The following is a 19,327-nucleotide window of genomic DNA, read 5'->3' on the forward strand; positions in this document are numbered from 1 at the left end:
GCCTCACCACTCCCACAGTAAAGAATTTCTTCCTTGTATCTACCCAGAACTCCTCTGTTTATGCTTGGGCCCACTGCTCCTTGTCCTATCACTACAGACCCTCTCCAGTCTCCTTGTAGGCCCCCTTCAGATACTGGAAGGCTGCTATGAGATCTCCACACAGCCTTCTCCAGGCTGAAAAGCCCCAACTTTCTCAGCCTGGCTTTGTATGGGAGGTGCTCCAGCCTCCTTATCATCCTCGTGGCCCTTCTCCAGACTTGCTCCAACAGCTCTATGTCCTTCTTACACTGGGGACACCAGAACTGTACACAATGCTCCAGCTGAGATCTCATAAGAGCAGAGGAGTAGAATCACATCCTTTGACCTGCTGGTCACACTTCTTTTGATGCAGCCCAGGACATGGTTGGCTGTCTGGACTGTGATTGCAAACTGCTGGCTCATGTTTAGGGTCTAGTATGCCTGGCTAATAAACTTTGTAAGACTAAGGTAAGACTACCCCCTAGACCTGATCTTTAAATTAGACGTACAGCATCCAGTGTGGGTGTCTATGACAAAAAACAAAAGGAAACTTCCTACATGAAACAGAGAAGCCATCCATGGGAGGTATGAGAGTTATATGTCCATGAGAAGCTATGTCAGGGGAGACACTAGCTACTGCCTGGATTGCTTAGGACATGGTATAAGGGAACAGACACTGTTGCCTGCATTCTGTAGTGTGCTAGGAAGTGTGAAATATAAAACCAAGTCCTTATTTTAAGAAAGGTCTCAAAGTAGTGATTTTCCTGCCAATTCAAATAATCCTACCTTCTTTAAATACAGGTACGGACATTAACAAGATACTAAAAGGAAACACAAGTGCAGCTTATTAGCTTGCAATGTTCTAATAAACTTGAGTTTATTTCCCATGGAAATAAGTATCTGCAGTTTGAAGAATGAATTCATTATTGCTTTTTATGACAACTGACTCTGAGCCTTCAAAACAGCTTTCCTATATCTATGTCTGTAACAGTGCTGCTGCCAACTTTGTGAAAGGTTAATTCCCCCTTTTCTTTGCATTCTCATGCAAATACTGTATTTAGAAAGATGGAGGAACTAATTCAGAAGTCCCTACTCTTGCAATGGCATGGCAAAGTTTTAGGTAACAGTCAGTTAAGTGGATTTTGCAATTAAATAAAGCTCCTCTGAAAGGATGGTGAAACACGGTATGACGGTTGCCCACAATTTCTATTTCATGTTTATTAAAATGGCAGATTAAATACCTCTTGGAAAGTCTATTTCAATATCAAGGTCTGGTTCATACGGAACATCAGGCAAACTCGTCCGTGCTTCTGTTTCTGAGTTCAGTAGATTTGACTCAACTATAACACCTGTTAAAAAAACAGAGGAAAGTTCCTGTTACTTTAATCCGCACATGGATTAGTCAAAACAGGGCAGATTCAGAACTTTAGATGCTTAGTGGTTCTAAAGCTGCTTGTTCTGCATATCACCATCTTAGGTTTTGTTGTTCTTGTATTCTTGGGATCTCAGATTTACTTCTCCAACCCAATTTCCTTCACGCATGTAAGACACTAGTACATCTATCCTTCTTCAGTAAGATGGGCCAGGAAAGCATGTGTATAGAAAATCAAATACTGGAGAATCTGGATCATATCAACCAATCACCGAATGCAAACAAAAACAAACCTGACAAACCCTATTATCTATTTTACTACATGATTCTGCCTGCAACAGAACAGACTTTCAAGTCCATGAAAGATCCCACAAAAGCAAACATAGCAAGCAGGCAGTGAGAGCTGGCACAAGCAAAGGGAATGCCTGTATTTCTAAAGACGAAGGTCTGGTACAGCACACTGAAGGCACACAACTGATTTCAGAAAGTTTTCTGTATTTCAAATACACTAAAATGATCTTTGAAAATGTTTAAATAATTTAGATTTCAACTTAACACAGGAACTCAATATTAGCGATCGCTGTACTCAATCTTTCTCTAAAATAGTAAAAACCAAAAACCCCAACAAGCAACCCTTCTCTTGAATCACACACCCCCTCACAAACACCCCACCAAGCCAAAGAGTCAAAAACTCAGCAAGAAACTCACTGGTCACATCAGAAGCTTCAGCTTTTCCATCATGTTCAGGCACCATCTCTGACAAGTTCAGCAGCTCAGTTTCTAGAGGATTTGAGGGCACTTTTCCCCTCAGCTCTTCTACTGCTGCTAGGATTTTCTCACTGCTATCCAGAGTAGTGGACAAGAAAACTGGAACTGGCACCTACACAGGCAGGGAGGAAAAGATAATTTGAAAAAAACCCCTTCTGCAAGAAAGCATCTACAGCAGCCAACACAGAACCAAACTCTACACCCCTCTTCTAAAAGACACAGTTAATACAGATTATAAACATACCGCCTCAGTGTGGTCTAACAAAAAAATGTTGACAGGTTAAAAAAATCAATATAAATAATTGAGAACAGAAGGGAAAGCAGGAAAGGATACAGAGAAAAATTAAATATTATAAAATATATTGGGTTAAAGTAAGAACAGAGAGGACTCTGGAGGTTCAAACCTGTCTGACCATAAATTCAGATTAACATTTTGGGCAAATCAGCATCCTTTTTTAGTGGCTTCCTTGTGAGACATGGAATTTTAGGAATTCAGGGGGGTTTGTCCACCATTTGGATGAGATTTGGTACATAAGTGAAATTTGTAACCACTTCAGAGTTATTTTCTTTTGCTGGCACAAGGTTAAGTTTTTTCACTTCCTCCTGTTTATCCCACTCTTCCACCCGTCCCCAAGACAATCCTTTCAGTTTCCTTGTTACCAGCGTGAATTTAATATTTAATATTTAATATTTAATATTTAATATTTAATATTTAATATTTAATATTTAATATTTATTTAACAAACTCAAAAGTACCACTCAGGATTGTTCCTAAAAAGATCATCAGCAGGAGATCGATAGGTCCTAAAGAACAATCAGGACACTAAGTGCCACAGTCAGATTTCTAATACTTTTTCAACAAATCGTGCTGCAGCATCCTGCAGTGGTTTAGATGGACCAGAATAAGAACAGCCAACAATACAGAGTGGTCCCTCACACACATGTGAATGGATGCCAGTTTGAAAGTGAAGCTGAAGTGTTACTTACAGGAACAGGAACTGTTGTAGGAACAGGAACATTCTGACTATACATGTTCATAGGCACAGGAACATAGACAGGTACAGGAATAGGCACTGGGATATACTCTTTTTTCCAATCATCTTCTATTAAAAGAAAAAAGAAAAAGGCAAACACTGCCAGGTATTTAAATATGTTTTACACCTGCAGTTTAGGGAAAAAAAAAATCAGAGTATTTGCAGTATGTTTCAAGACAGACTGAAAAAATCTGCAGTGAAGAAATGAGTAGCTCCAGTACAGCTCAAGAGTTACCTGTCTGACAAGATTTTGTCTGCATATGAGGTTTACAGTACGTGGCTTTCGTCATCGTCAAAGGCTTGCAAAGAACTGCCTTGTTCTTCATTTCTCTGTTAGGTGTTGGAGAAGGTGGTGGTGCTGAGCCCTACAGACAGGCACATAAAAGAGATTGCACTGTTGCACCACACTGATTTCAACACAAACTTCTTGATTTAATGTATTAGTTGATACTTTTCCTCTATGAGATACTGAACAAGGAGCTCACAACAGCACAACATAACAGCACCGTTATTCTTTAATTGCAAGCTACTGTATGTTTCTATAAGGAGCTGCCAGTGCCAGGAATTTAACATAGCTGTATTTTGCTCAGCCAGGGCTAGCACGTTGATTTTTTTTTTTTTTTAATTTAAGATGCTATTTTTTTACGTTCCTGTTTAAATGCAAGTACAACTTAAGCTGGTTTCTAACTTTAAAAATAATTTTAGCTGTAAAGAGAATTCGCTCTAAGTAGCATAACAGACTGCTGGCTCAAGGTCCAACCGGCCTGAACTATGCTATCACCCAAAGATTGCATTAAAAAAAAAAGTATTTCTAAATAAAATACCTCTGAACATTTTAATTCCTAAAGCACGAACTTCGAGCCCCCCCTGCTGGCTCTACAACAGTGACAACAAATACTTTGGAACATAACATAACGCTCAAACTGCCACCTTACAGTCAACTGGTTAAAACCCTCTTGCCCCAGACACGTTTTTGTCCCCTAACACCTGTTTTAGAACCTGACTGAAGAAACTTTTATTTAGTCATATGTATTACTAGCCCCCCATATTGTTTTAAATATGGAAAGTCAAGTCATAAGAACAGAAGCAGACCTTCACTGTCTAAAATACATTAAGAAAGTTTGTATCACACACAGCTTTTGTATGATCTTTAGAAGTTTCTGGACTGAATTAGCATCATTAACCATAAAATGCTGATATTTTTAGCATGACAGTTTAGCTCATCTGAAGTCTCCAGTTACATAAGCAATCTTATTTCCTGTGGTTTTCATTATTTTATAATGACATCAAAATACTCTTAATTAAATCCAAGATTTACCTTACAAAATGTATTTGGATTAAAAGGGTGAGTCAATTTTTTTCATGGAAAACAGACAGTTCTGAGTTCCATCAAAATCAAAACAAAACTAAGGTGGTTTTTTTCAAAACCCACTAAGCTAATGAAAGAATTAGTAATTTTGACAAGCTGAAGAAAACAAACTCAGAATGAAGGCTGCTGCTCCACTGACGAACCCCACCCTCCCAGCCTGTGCGATCCTGCAAAGCGTTACACTTCCCTGCTGTCACCTGCGTCCAAGTCCAGACCTTGAGCACTAATTATTCTACTCTTGGGAACTGTAATTTAAGATCTGAAGCTTTATTTTCAGCCTGTCAAAGCTGAAACACAACCATAATATCCTAATTGACCAGTGAAATGTGCTTCCCTTTCTGCACTCCATATATACACCTAATCAGTCTAAGCATGTGAGTAAGATACACATATTTTGTGGATTAGCTTCTAAGCAATACTTTCATGCATTATAGATGTAAAATACACAGCTGATGATTTGGTTTCCCAGAAGACACTGGAAAGACAAAGTATGAGCATTTAATTTCAACTACTGACTAAATAACTCTGAAAGTTTATCTTAGTATCATTCAAAGACACTAATTTTTTTGTTTTTTAACAGCAACCCTTTAAGCCACCAGGATCCCACATTTTAAATAGATCTAATTATATTTTCTATATATTAAATATATGTACTTACTGTTATTTTTGTTCTGGGGGTTTGACAGCCCTGATCTAAAAATATAAGAGAACATTTTTAGACATGTTTTTCCCTTTTTCAGAATCAAAGCAAATTTCAGTAAGCAACTCTGACAACATCTATCATCAGGATAACATTAACAGCACTGATTAGTACTGTATCGCAGATGAGAACAGCACACAAGACTTGTCACTCACAGGCACCTCACCACTCCAGCACTGAACCTTACCCAAAGGCAAAAGCTAAATCAATGCTCCTCCCAGATGTGAATATAACCTCTTTCAAAAACGTAACTACCAAAACATTCAAATATAAAAAAGGGCCATACAAAAAAGTTGTGTTGCTGTAATTACACATTGATTTATTTGAACTTTGGCTGACTTGCCATTTAAACCATGTAAACATGCATCCAGCCTGCACCACCGAATTTACACAGTACCTATAGCCAACAGCAACAAAAAATAATTAAAAAACCAAACCAAACCAAACCAAAAAAGCAGTGTATTCCTCTTCTCTGTTCTCATTCCACTTTGATTTAGTCTGCATTTATTTCCTTTTAACTCCTTTTTTTTTTTTTCATTCTTAGTGCACTTATCAGCTCCCTGTGACCAAAGCACATCTTGAAAGAAGTGTTTCCACAGAGCAAGTAGTAACAAACCGGAGCAGAATGAAAGAGGAAAACGTGTTCTGTCCCCATGATGATACAACACTAAAATTATGCTTAACCTACAAAGAAGATTTTTTTTTTAAAGTGATTACAAAACTGTTTGATTACCTGACAATGTTTTAGGTCTCAAGCCATATAATAAAGAGCTAACATAAAAAATACCAAGCAGCTCCATGATGCCTCTGATGATAAATAGGATAATCTCTAATACAGTTTACTGCAACAAACAAAGGACAGATAGCTTTGAATTTTTCATTTAAAGGAAACATTTTGTTTACCATTTAGGAGCCATAGAGCAGCACATACCGTAGTGTAAGTTCTCAGGTCCTTTTTGGGTTGCCAGATTTGGTTCGTTTTGTTGACAGTAGAAACGGAGCAAACAGTGCTGATCACAGAAGTGTTTCATTTCACCACGCCACTGCACTTTCTCTTTGAGAGTTCCTTGAGACTTACAACAGTCACATCGCGCAGCCTTAATGAAAGGAAGATTTTGACATTTTTAAATGAACCTTGGAAAAAAAATATTTCTACATTTTAAAAGGTTATGGTTTTAAGAGTACTGAAAAAACATTACTGCTATATAGTTGTCTCACTCCTGTAGGCTCTGCGATAGTTACCCCACCTGTTAATCTGTATATACAGACATATCTAGCATTTAATTTTCACCTGTTTGCTGGGGGTTAACTCCCAGAATGGCTCTGCTTTGTTTCACCAAGTCTTTAAATATTGCTCACTTCTAGATAGTCAGCAAAAAATCCATTTAATGCATCATTTTTTATTATTTCCACTGTAGCATTCTGCGAAACAACAGTAGAAAGTGACTGAGACTCCTTAATGACTCTCTTGAACTGAGAACGAGCAGAGGCTGTTCCCCCTCCTCCCCCCCGCCAAGTTTTGGGGTTTCAGACACAAACAGAACCACTTCTCTCGGTATCAAATCAGAGGCCCTTAGTAACTTTTATATTTTCATTATTTTAGTAGTTTGACAACAATTTTAGATTCCAATTATTTGGTTCATCAAAGCTTCTCTATGATTTATAAACAACAATAGGTCTTAAAGCAAAGAGGTTCCCACAAAATCTAGTCAGCATGTAACTTGAAACTCAAACCTTTGTTTTTGAATGTTTAGGCAGGGATTCAGAAAAGTAATGTATCTTTCCCCAGCCTACATAATTTCATGAGGCATAGCTAAGACAGACACCTTTTTTTTCCTTCATATTGCACAGAATTTAATCAGCCACACTATAAATTATCATCAACTGCGGCAGTAGCCACAATTTCAGATGCTCAAATAAGCACTACTGCTCGCCCTGATATTGCTTGCAACCTGCATACTGAAGTAGTCCTTAAAAAAATAAAAAGCTTCATAGATGCTCAGGAATCCAAAATAAGTCAACCTAATAACATAGCTAGGAGAGGAAGAGGGACGTTACGATAATACGCAACATAAAACATTGATACATAAAACCATACACAACATTGCAGTTATGAACAAGAATCTGACAGATCAGGGAAGAAAAAAGAAGTCCAATTACAGTTCTCATGACTCCAAAAAGAGCGCAAACAGGCCAATTAGTTCAAATTTACAAAGTAACTAAACGCTGAGTTTCTTCTCTGTACTTTTACAACCCGGCACCATCCCCTGGCAACGCAGGAAATTCAGCTCTCAGCTACAATTTTCAAATATTTAAGATGAGGTATGGAGACACCTGAGTCTAACAGTATAACCCTCTTTAAACTAGGAGCAACAAAGCTGTGGCTTCAGGATCCCCTCACACTAAGTATCGTATGCCCTGGAAGGACAGGTACTTTTTTTCCTCCCTCCTCTGTCAGCAGTAGCACTTATGTACCAGCAGGGTACACCAGGTCAGCACTGCACCACTCCCATCCTTCCCCCAATTTCTGTTAGATTTGTTATTTTGACCTTCTGCTGATGCTGATCCACAGTTCATTCTGCAGCACAGATGTTCTCAATGGGACAAAAGAGAAAGTAAGATGCATTCTTGGGAGTGGGGAAGAAGATGAAGTATGGAGCGTTGCCAGAATAGCCTAGATTTATCAGCTCAGGAAAACTGTGAATTCCCACCTTCAACGCAAATGCATCTTTCCAAAGCCACCAAAAGGATGAAATACCAGAAAAAAAAAAACAAAACCAAAACCCAAGAAAACCCCCCCAAACTGTACAATCCCTTCTAATTTTAAATCTCAAGCCCACCCAAGAATGTCAGTTTACCCACGTGCAGAAAAGCCCACCTATTCAGACCTGCTGCACTTCGCTTGACTGTTAAAGCACCACTTCCTGCTCAATGTTTTATCTCCTTCAAAGAAAGAAAAAGGCGACAAATCTTGTTAAATGCAGCACCTCCAGCCTTCTTGCAACTGTTTCTGCCTTTCTTGGTTCTACTCTTTTGCTTATGCCTTTGAACAAGAGCATCATTGTCTTTCCTGGGCCGCTAATAAAGCATTTACGTGAAAAAAAAAAATCTGTCTTGCTTCCACACAGCAATTACTATTCCTTAGCAAGCCCAAGATTCCTTTATAAAAGATGCTTCACTTCTCATCCCTACATTTGCTAGGCTGTTAATTCTACTATTTCCATAATCTTGCTTGCAGTTAATACCATACATTGTCCCATGCACTACAGCTCCTACTTGTTCTCCCCACTTCCCTGACCGTAAATTTAACAGAAAGCAACAGTGTGATCTTCTGCCTCTTCCTTCCTTCCCTCCCCCATCCATTTGTTTTTATTCAGGATGGCAGCACTATATGTTAAATATCTTCAAAATACCTGCCTTCAAAACTTTTATCTCTGTGGTTTCAAAAAGTCCATCTATAATCTCTGTATTCCAATTGCACATAACACCTTTGAGACTCACAACTGCTTTTTGGTCCAATTACCTTCCCATATACAACTTCAAAATGTTCAAATCTGCATACTAAATACATCACTTTTTTAAAAACCAAATTGAGGACAAGGATTAACGTTTTCATATAAAGCCACAGAATCATAGAAGACTTAGGGTTGGAAAGGACCTCAAGATCATCAAGTTCCAACCCACTAAACCATGTCACCCAAGGCTCTGTCCAACCTGCCCTTGAACACCGCCAGGGATGGAGATTTCACAACCTCCCTGGACAACCTATTCGAGTGCCTCACCACCCTAACAGGAAAGAACTTCTTCCTTATATCCAATCTAAACTTTCCCTGTTTAAGTTTTAACCCGTTACCCCTTGTCCTGTCACTACAGTCCCTAATGAAGAGTCCCTCCCCAGCATCCCTATAGGCCCCCTTCAGGTACTGGAAGGCTGCCATGAGGTCTCCACACAGCCTTCTCTTCTCCAGGCTGAACAGCCCCAACTTCCTCAGCCTGTCTTCATACGGGAGGTGCTCCAGTCCCCTGATCATCCTCGTGGCCCTCCTCTGGACTTGTTCCAGCAGTTCCATGTCCTTTTTATGTTGAGGACACCAGAACTGCACACAATACTCCAGGTGAGGTCTCACAAGAGCAGAGTAGAGGGGCAGGATCACCTCCTTCGACCTGCTGGTCACGCTCCTTTTGATGCAGCCCAGGATACGGTTGGCTTTCTGGGCTGCGAGCACACACTGAAGCCGGCTCATGTTCATTTTCTCATCGACCAGCACCCCCAAATCCTTCTCCGCAGGGCTGCTCTGAATCTCTTCTCTGCCCAATCTGTAGCTTTGCCTGGGACAGCTCCATCCCAGGTATAGGACCCTGCACTTGGCTTGGCTGAACTTCATAAAGTTGGCATCAGTCCACCCCACAAGCACGTCGAGGTCCCTCTGGATGGCATTCTTTCCTTACAGTGTATCAACCGAACCACACAGCTTGGTGTCATCAGCAAACTTGCTGAGGGCGCACTCAATCCCACTGTCCATGTCACCAACAGAGATGTTGAACAAGACTGCTTCCAATGGTGATCCCTGAGGGACACCACTCGTTACTGGTGTCCAGCTGGACATTGAGCCATTGACCGCAACTCTTGGTATGCAGCCATTCAGCCAGTTCTTTATTCACCGAGTGGGCCATCCATCAAATTGATGTCTCTTCAATTTAGAGACAAGGATGTCATGTGGGACAGTGTCAAATGCTTTGCACAAGTCCAGGTAGGTGACATCAACTGCTCTACCCCTGTCCATTTCTGTAGCCCCATCATAGAAGGCCACCAAATTGGTCAGGCAGGATTTCCCCTTAGTGAAGCCATGCTGGCTGTCACCAAGCACCTTGTTGTTTTTCATGTGCCTTAGCATGCCTTCCAAGAGAATCTCCTCCAAGATTTTGCCAGGCACAGAGGTGAGACTGACTGGTCTGTAATTCCCCGGGTCTTCCATTTTCCCCCTCTTGAAAATGGGGGTTATATTTCCCTTTTTCCAGTTGTTGGGAACTTCATCTGACTGCCATGATTTTTCAAATATGATGGCCAGTGGCTTAGCAACTTCATTCGCCAGCTCCTTCGGGACCCACAGGTGGATTTTATCAGGTCCCACGGACTTGTGCGCGTTCAGGTTCTTAAGATGGTCTCGAACCAGATCCTCTCATACAGTGGGCCCAAGGTCTTCATTCTCACAGTCCTGTATCTGCCTTCCAAGACTTGGGTGGTGTGGTCAGAGCATTTGCCAGTGAAGACTGAGACAAAGAAGTCATTGAGAACCTCAGCCCTCTCCCAGTCCAGGGTAGCCAGTTCTCCTGAAAGCTTTTGGAGAGGGCCCACATTGCCCCTAGTCTGTCTTTTATTTGCAATGTACCTATAGAATCCCTTCCTGTTATCTTTCACATCCCTAGCCAAGTTTCATTTTAGCTGGGCCTTAGCTTTCCTAACCTGGTCCCTAGCTTCCTGGACAACATCCCTGTATTCTTCCCAGTCCACCTGTCCTTGCTTCCACCTTTTATAAGCCTCTTTTTTTCCCCTCCGAGTTTCCTCAGCAGCTCCTTGTCCATCCAAGGAGGTCTCCTGGCCCTCCTGCTGCACTTCCTTCTAGTTGGGATGCAGCACTCCTGAGCTTGTAGCAGGTGATCCTTGAATATCAACCAACAGTCTTGGGCCCCCCTGCCCTCCAGGGCTATATCCCATGGAACCTTACTAAGCAGGCTCCTGAAGAGGCCAAAGTCTGCTCTTTTGAAGTCCAGGGCAGTGAGCTTGCTGCACGCTCTTCTCACTGTCCTGAGGATCTCGAACTCGACCGTCTCATGATTGCTACAACCAGGGTTCCCGTGGAGCATCACGTTTCCAACCAGCCCTTCCCTGTTGGTGAGCACAAGGTCAAGCATGGTACCTCTCCTTGTCAGCTCCTCCATTACTTGCAGAAGGAAGTTGTCTTCCACACAACCAAGGAACCTCCTGGATTGCTTGTGCTGGGCTGTACCATCCCTCCAACACATATCAGGGTGGTTGAAGTTCCCCATGAGGACAAGGGCCTGCGAGTGTGAGGCTGTTACTACCTGTCTACAAAGTGCTTATAGATCTATAGAGCATTTATAGAGACAGCGATAAACATATGGAGGGTTTATTTACATTTTTAATCCTCCAATGACCTGCTCCTAAATGTTCTCCGATGGGTTGGACTGCTATTAATTTGACATCATCTTAGCTGTCTATTCTGAGTTCAATCCACAATAAATAGGAAACAAGAGATACTTCCAGAGAGTGCATGATTTTAAGAGAAAGACAATCAACTGTCCTGAAACAGCACCTACTTGAAACTGAGATGCCTAACTATGCAATAGCAAAATTTGGACAAGACAAATTCAACAAGATTGTCTCGCTGCCTATACCGTTTAGATAAACGCTGGGTCCATTGTTTCAAATTTTACTGCTGTTGACAATCACTGCTATCTAATTTCACCAGCCACAATAATTTTTCTATGCCTATGCCTATGATTGTAGTTCCCCAACTCCTACTTATTCTGTGCAGAAGACACATGACCTCCACTGAATACAGTCATCACCATATATGATCAGTCCATTCAATTCTTCACTGCAGCCCTGAATACCTTAGAGTGCTTTTCAGCTGCAGTATTTTCAGCAAAGTTTCACAATGTGTACTTCAAGAAACATATTTCTGTGCTGCTCTCAGAACTGCATACTCTTTTTTCAAGGTCCTTTCAATGCTCTAGTATAAGTAACATCAAATGATTGAAACTGCCAAACATAAGGCTACTGAAATATTTGTACTGAGTATTCCCAAGCATTTTCCAGATAAACATCCAAAACATGGCATGCAATTGAAGTTTACAGGAAGAGCTCTAACAACTTAGTGAGTTAACCTCAAGACACCAAAAATTTAAGCTTGTCTTAGAGGTGCACAGACACTGTAGAGTAGAAACTTCCTCAGAACTTGGCACCAACTGGTAATTGTAGCTGTCACCCAAAAGGTGATTAGGACTGAACTACTCCTTTTACATTCCAATCCCTCATATTAGTTTTGAAACACACAGATAAGTCTGATGTGCTTCTAATACTTCTAGTTAACAGTCTGTTGTGCTTCTACCACTCCTACCTTCTTCTGGCTTTTTGAGAAGAGAATTTTGGCATTCTGGGAGGTTCTCCCATAATAATTATTTTTAAAAGTTAAGATGTTTTCCAGATAATACTACATGAGAAAGATGTGTCCATAAAAAAAGTAGACAAACAAGATAGAAACAAACACTTGTTTAATGAACACAATGATTGTGTTAAAACATTACTAGGTTATTACTACTTATTTCTCTTTATGTATACATTCATTGAGACTCCAAAGTAACACTGGACATTGCATAAATGAGAAAATGCTCAAACATATGTGACTATGCTTTTAAGATGCTAACACACAAAACAGCAAATGAAGTACAAAATCAGGAAGGGGTCTATATCTATTCTGTCTTCCTATACTTTAATCATTATCTATCTATGGCTAGGTAAGAACATCAGCTAACATGGCACTTTCAAATCAAAGATATCTGGAGTGACTTTCATAAAACAGGGAGAAGTTACCAGCAAGAATGTAAAGAAAAAAACTGTCAGCAAAACACACCATTTCCTAAAACCTATTAAATGTCTTCCCCATGTAATAAATCCCAAACTTTTATAACCAGAACTGAATTATACAAAGGCGTTAAGAAGTATTTGAAAAGAAAAAAGTACAATCAACAATTCAACATCATGTAACGTTATTTCCACTACCAAAAGTAAAAATACCTAACACTTCAGTATCATTAAATCTATCAAAATCACCAGCTACCAGCAAGACTTTTTAGACATGATGCCATGAAAAGGCAATATAATGCTGTGCCACAGCATCAACAGCATTTAAGCAAGCTTAATGGGCCAATTAAGTAAGGATAACCTGAAGCCAGAGTTTTCAAGTGGTTCTCAAACTTGAATGAGAGCACAAGCTTCTCTAGAAGTTTATGTTCATGAAACTAGTTTGGTATGCACATCCCCAGACTATAATCTTCGTGAATCATCAAGGGTTCTAAAGCATATCAAAACTTAGTAAAGTTCTCCATCAGAAGGCACTTTATGCAGGGATAAATTTCACCCTGTATCCCAAGTTTTAAGGTATATAGATTAAATATTATAGTATGAGGTTAACATTTTAGTAAGTTTAAGAACACTGCAGCAGAGCTTCACCACCCTATTTTCACAGGAGACAAAACAAACACATGCTGGACTCTCTGCAGTGCCAAACAGGACCCTACATACATTATTCAGAATAAAAACTTCACAATGTCTGGCTGTAACATTTCTGGAACCAGCCATTCCAAAGTATCACATTTCTTCAGATTCAGTCCTTTTACGGTAGGTAGATCATCTCGAATTACACGACGTATCTAGCCCTCTAATATTTCAAGCTTTTTACTGCCTTCCAGGCTATGCACAGAGTTTTGGGTAAGATGAATAATTTTGTAATTTTTTTTTTTCTGCAATTGCATCCACAAATACAGTTCTTGTGTTGATACTATCAATGTAGCTTTCCAGGATGTTCACATCAAAGATAAAGTATTTGATCCATGGTACTAATCGCAGGTTAAACCCAGTCCAATTTCACCTTTATTTCTTCTAAAACATGAAAACAAAAAAACTCTTAACATGAATTCTTTACTGGTTGTGCTTCACAAGGTAGTTAAGCTCCCAGAGATATAGAAACAGATGCCATCTGTTACATTAGAACTTTTATTATAAATCTATTTGGTCTTGCTTTTCCCTCTGGCATCCTTTGCACTGGAAAATAATGATCAAAGCCTCTGCAGTTCACACTGTGAGAAGGGAAAAGGCAAAAAAGGAGGCAAAAGCAGGAACAAGAAAAACTGTACTAATCTAGTTTATTGTCAGTCAAATCAAGGTATCATCCAGCTGCTATTAACAATGCTTTCAACATTCTGAATACACATTTAAGAAGTTTTGACAAGAAAAAATATGGTATTGAGGGGGGAAAAAATGGAATTGTGAAGTAACAAATATACACAGTAGTTTCTTGGTTTTTTGTAACTCAAGACTTCCTTGCCAAATGAGTTAATAAAATCAGGTGACAGAAAGGCTGCTCTTAAGATCTAAGAAAACCCAAATGATAAAATTAATACATTTGCTTATTGTATAGCAAATGGTTTGCTGACATAAGCCATATTTGCTGCACAGTCCTCGAGATATCCTCACATGTGCAGTGTTGGTTTTTTTAAACTGTGGAGCTCTCATCAAAAATTCTGAGTTACTTGCCTTGTAGTACCAGTCCTGAAATTTTTTACAGCACTCTTCACTGCAGAAATCTCTCACTACACCATCAAGTTCCTTAGTTGCTCCCTTTTTGCACAGCTGTGAGCAGTAATTACAAGTAACACATCTCAGTCCTAACCGTCTTGCAAAGTCTTGTTTATATAGCAGCTTGCAGCCTGGAAACAGATTTTAAACATTAGGAACAAAGTAATTTTTACAGAGAGATATCACAGTTAAGAGTTAAATACTGAAAATTAAATGAATACAACAGCTAACAACTGGAGCTTCAGAAAAATTCAGGTTGCATAATACACTATATTTCAAGACATTTTTACCTGAATCCCTTTCCTGCACAACTCTAGTTTCACGTGATGTCTGCATCCTTTTCAAAACACTACACTTCAATCTATGCTTGTCAAATCCCTGAGTAAACAGTCACAAAAAAAACCCCCAAACAACACACAGTTTTCATACAGACCCATGCAAAACCATTGACTTGGAATTATATTGCTCAGTTACAAATCCTTAGAATGCTAGATATCCAGACAATGACAAGCAGAAATTTTAAGCTAGACAACACTATCCACTAAAACAATACCTAACTTCAAGGATCAACTTACTTTGATTTCATTCCTATCTATACAACAAACCACTTAAGACAGCTCATTAATTTTTAAGAAAGCTAGTACAAACAAGATGACCTAAGAACTGAGGAGCTTCTTAAAAGATACTATAAAGCAAGTAATAGTCAGTACTGAGAATAATCATGCAATGATAGGAATTTACATATGTAATCTGCGTAGATTTGTATGCAATGAATCCTTCATTTTTTCATTCCACACCAGGTCTTGGTGGATTGTTTCGTATTTGATATGCAGTAGCAATTTCAAGGTTGCCATAATGATGGCTATATTCTTCAACAATATGATGCTCCCTCAAGCAAATCAGAAAAGCCATTCAAGTTATTAAATACATTATAAGATCAATACTGTAGCTATTACTTAGGCTATTTTGAGAATATAATGTATTTCAAACTACTTCAAATGTAGTGTCTATTCAGCTGATGCCTAAATCATGTACCATGTATTCTGTTACTGTGCTATTTTTACAGAGACCAGTATGAAAAGATGAAGTGATTGTCTATATTAAACACTGGAGGGACAAGACAATGTCTATACAGACCTTTAATCTGAGATACTGCATCTGTTTTTATGATCTCCCAAGTATCACAGTATCACCAAAGACCAGAACTCAAGTCTGCCAAGCGCCAGCTCTGCTATGGCACACAGCCTAACACATGCAGACCTCTGCACTTCTAGTTATGAAACTCAATATGTAACAAACATGCTGTGTATAAAGACACTGTAATTATAATGGATTCAGTAATTTCAGTTAAGCGACTTGTGCCGTTGTCTATTAGGGTAGAATTTTGTATGTGTGAAACTCTGATACATTTTAAAAATCACTAAAAGCACAAGAATGCAAGTGGAAGCTACAGCAGAAGCATCTTCCAAAACCAAAAGGTTATTGAGGAATTCTAACTTGCAACACTACAAGCTTTGCTAACAAATCACATTTGCTAGCAATGTCAAAGCAAGACAATTATAAAGTACAAATAAGACTGTACGTAACAACTGTTTAAGCTTGTTTTTTTAGTTATATGCCTGATTCTTTAGCAATAAAGAAAATTATTAACACACAAAACAGGCAGTGCAGATGAAAAGTGCCAAATCAAGCAATCATCCTTACCATGCAACTAATTCAAATGTTAAGTACACTGTTCTGAAGGAAACTAATCCTGACAACACCAGTGTGTGCAAACTACTAGTTAAAAGAACCCATTAAAGCACTGAAAATTTCTTGCCAGTATTTTTTCCTGCTGGGTGTATCTCTTTATTATTTATGAAGCATCAGATTCTTCTCACTTCTTTACTACTCCAGAGACAGCTCAGCACCACAAAGTATCCTTCTCTTCAGCTGTGCCTTAGAAGAGCCATTCAATGCTGCGCTAACCTTTCAAGACTACAGACTCATAGAAGCACCCTACTACCCCTCAGGTAAGCTATGTGCACCTGGCTAAATAGCCTACAAAAAGGAATGGACAAAGCTCACATTCTTCTTGGCTGCTAAACTATAGGGAGTAAAATTGAAGAAGATACTGCTGTTACGCTCAAAAAAAGTTATCAGATAAGAAATTTTCCATGCTACAGTCAAACATCTCCCACATCTGTGACTCATGGAAAATAATGAGAAGTGAACATTAAGGAGAAACAGAAAGTCCAAACTTCAAGCCCTTAAGACTAAATGCCTGAAAAACATGGAGGTTTTATAGATCGCTGACTGCAGGGCTTCTTACTGAAGGAGGCCTCTACAGAAGATTGTTACAACTGTGAAGACTTCTAAAATGGAAGTACAGTTTTTTCTTTCTGCAACATCATGAACAAAACTCTTCAGATTTGTCTGACTTTTTTATGTCTTTATAATAGGTAACTTAACCCATGGAATCAGGGAGCATTTTGGTTGTTTCAAGATCCTCTCACTTCAGACAAAGAGAAAACAAAATGCCCTTCATTAGACAGCATTATTTTAATGAGGTCCTGGGTACTTTGTGCATACCTAGGATATAACTTTTTATTGCAATTCTATGGTTTTGATTTGAATAGTAAGCTTTTAAGTATGGAAAAAGATATTCACCTTTAGCAAAACATTCTGAGCTCAAACAACTCAGTCCTCACAGTGTAAATCCTGCATCAGCAGACCAGTAGTATCTATGCTGGCTTTGTAAATATGACCAAGAAGTGGGCTTTGACTGACTACACTGTGGCAGAGTAATACAAAAAGAACACTGGTTGACTGATCTTTCCAGTATCAACACTAAAATACTGAGGGCTTGGGTCAGCCTAACTCCTCTGTGAACTTGAAGTTCATGAGTATAAGCACTGCCTAAGACAAACAGCTGACAGCCCAAACATTCAGAACAATTTCTGCTATAACACAAGATACACAAGTTACAGTGTGACCAGGCGGATGTGTCTAGTGCTTTAAAGCGACTTTTAAGAGAAAATAGCTCTTAATTTCAAAACAAAATTGAAATGCAGGTAATCTGATGCAGGCTACAAAAGAAATTAATTATATTCTTTAGCAAAATTCTAACAGAAGACCATCCTGCAAGTCAACTATCTCAAAGAGGCTACTAAGGAGCACTTTTAGACAACGTATTTCCAACTCAAAATCGGAACCAGGCAAAAATGGATTAATTTTGCTATTAGAATTCTGGCTTCCAAGTAGAACCCGACAGAAAAATCTATCCTTTCCAACAGCCCTGAAATTTGGTTCCCTACATAAACTGTAGAGAGAGAATAAGGATTTGAACGCATGCAACAGAGGCTTACTGACAGGACAAAACACAAACAGCTCCTCCAAACCTTTACTTCAGGCATGTTCCAGGTCAAGAGAGCTTCCTTTCTTTTGGCAGGCCCAAGAATTTCCAAGTCCAGTTCTCCAGGGCTACCCATGGCTGGAAACCTACCTCACCTGACTGCCTGCAGACTCGGTGCACGCAAGCTACTAAGAACTTGATCCTATTCTACCAGTAGTACCTACCTGAATTACATACATTCGCACATCAAGCAGCTGTAAAAAAGGAATGCTGAACTAGAAACGCTTCTTTAGTCCTCAACACCAGTCTCTTTTTACTGCAGAGAATAACTTCTTTTATAGAAAATAACTGTTCCATCCTAAAAGCGATTAGTTTTTTTACCCCTGAAATGCTGTACTTACTAAACTACCTTTCTCCCTTCAAGCTACATACAAGACTTGCTGTTCTCTCATCTTGTAATAACTTCGACTGTTAACTTCATCTAGAGAAGAACGGGATTGTTATATGACAAGCCTGTAGCACCACAAGCTAGGTCTTGAAAATTTCTCAAGATATCTTGCATCCACATCTTTCTCCTGCCTCCCTCTGTATTGATTCAAACACAGTAGCCACCTTTTCCATACACACATTCCTAACATCTGCTGCCTCTGGCTTGACAATAAACATCACTATCTGTAGGAAAACAGATGCAATGCATCAAATTTTGAGTCCTGCTTGGACTACCATTAAAACAGACCCTTCTCTGTGTGTAACAGAGCAGCTGTATCTCCCACTTCCTTCCTTGTCTTCTGCTTAAGAACCTTTCATTATTTTACTATAGAATCATAGAATAGTTAGGGTTGGAAAGGACCTTAAGATCATCTAGTTCCAATCCCCCTGCCATGGGCAGGGACACTTCCCACTAAACCATGTCACCCAAGGCTCTGTCCAACCTGGCCTTGAACACTGCCAGGGATGGAGCACTCACAACTTCCCTGGGAAACCAACTCCAGTGCCTCACCACCCTCACAGTAAAGAACTTCTTCCTTATATACAACCTAAACTTCCCCTGTTTAAGTTTGAAAACATTACCCCTTGTCCTGTCACGACAGTCCCTAATGAATAGTCCCTCCCCAGCATCCCTATAGGCCCCCTTCAGATGCTGGAAGGCTGCTATGAGGTCTCCATGAAGCAACTCAGTTTATCCTAATGTTTTCTGATATTAGATACCAGCTCCTTCCTTTCTCCTCCCTCTTACTCCTATCCAGTCACTAGGTTTTTGCTTATTCTTAAATCTTTTCAAGTTGATTATTCTTTCAGATTCCTAAGAAGCATCTTTATAAGTGGTCTTGTTGTGCTCATAAGCTCAGCACC

The 19,327-nt window shown here is 39.5% G+C and overlaps 1 protein-coding gene across 17 annotated transcripts in view; it reads right to left on the reverse strand.

Annotated features, from left to right (window-relative positions):
• ZMYM2 (zinc finger MYM-type containing 2) overlaps positions 1 to 19,327 on the reverse strand; it is an 87,781-nt gene that overhangs the window by 12,100 nt on the left and 56,354 nt on the right. For 12 of the 17 annotated variants that reach the window (XM_065678596.1, XM_065678587.1, XM_065678586.1 and 9 more), the window contains 7 exons: positions 14,599 to 14,771; positions 6,193 to 6,358; positions 5,220 to 5,254; positions 3,428 to 3,557; positions 3,146 to 3,291; positions 2,099 to 2,270; positions 1,260 to 1,367 (listed from right to left, as the gene is read on the reverse strand). In XM_065678596.1, coding sequence (XP_065534668.1) covers positions 1,260 to 1,367; positions 2,099 to 2,270; positions 3,146 to 3,291; positions 3,428 to 3,557; positions 5,220 to 5,254; positions 6,193 to 6,358; positions 14,599 to 14,771 — 930 coding nt within the window. The remainder of the gene's footprint in view (positions 1 to 1,259; positions 1,368 to 2,098; positions 2,271 to 3,145; positions 3,292 to 3,427; positions 3,558 to 5,219; positions 5,255 to 6,192; positions 6,359 to 14,598; positions 14,772 to 19,327) is intronic. The other 5 variants (XM_065678598.1, XM_065678597.1, XM_065678592.1 and 2 more) reach the window with 2 other exon arrangements.

The sequence above is a fragment of the Lathamus discolor genome, chromosome 4 (genome assembly GCF_037157495.1).
Source record: "Lathamus discolor isolate bLatDis1 chromosome 4, bLatDis1.hap1, whole genome shotgun sequence".
NCBI lineage: Eukaryota > Metazoa > Chordata > Aves > Psittaciformes > Psittacidae > Lathamus > Lathamus discolor.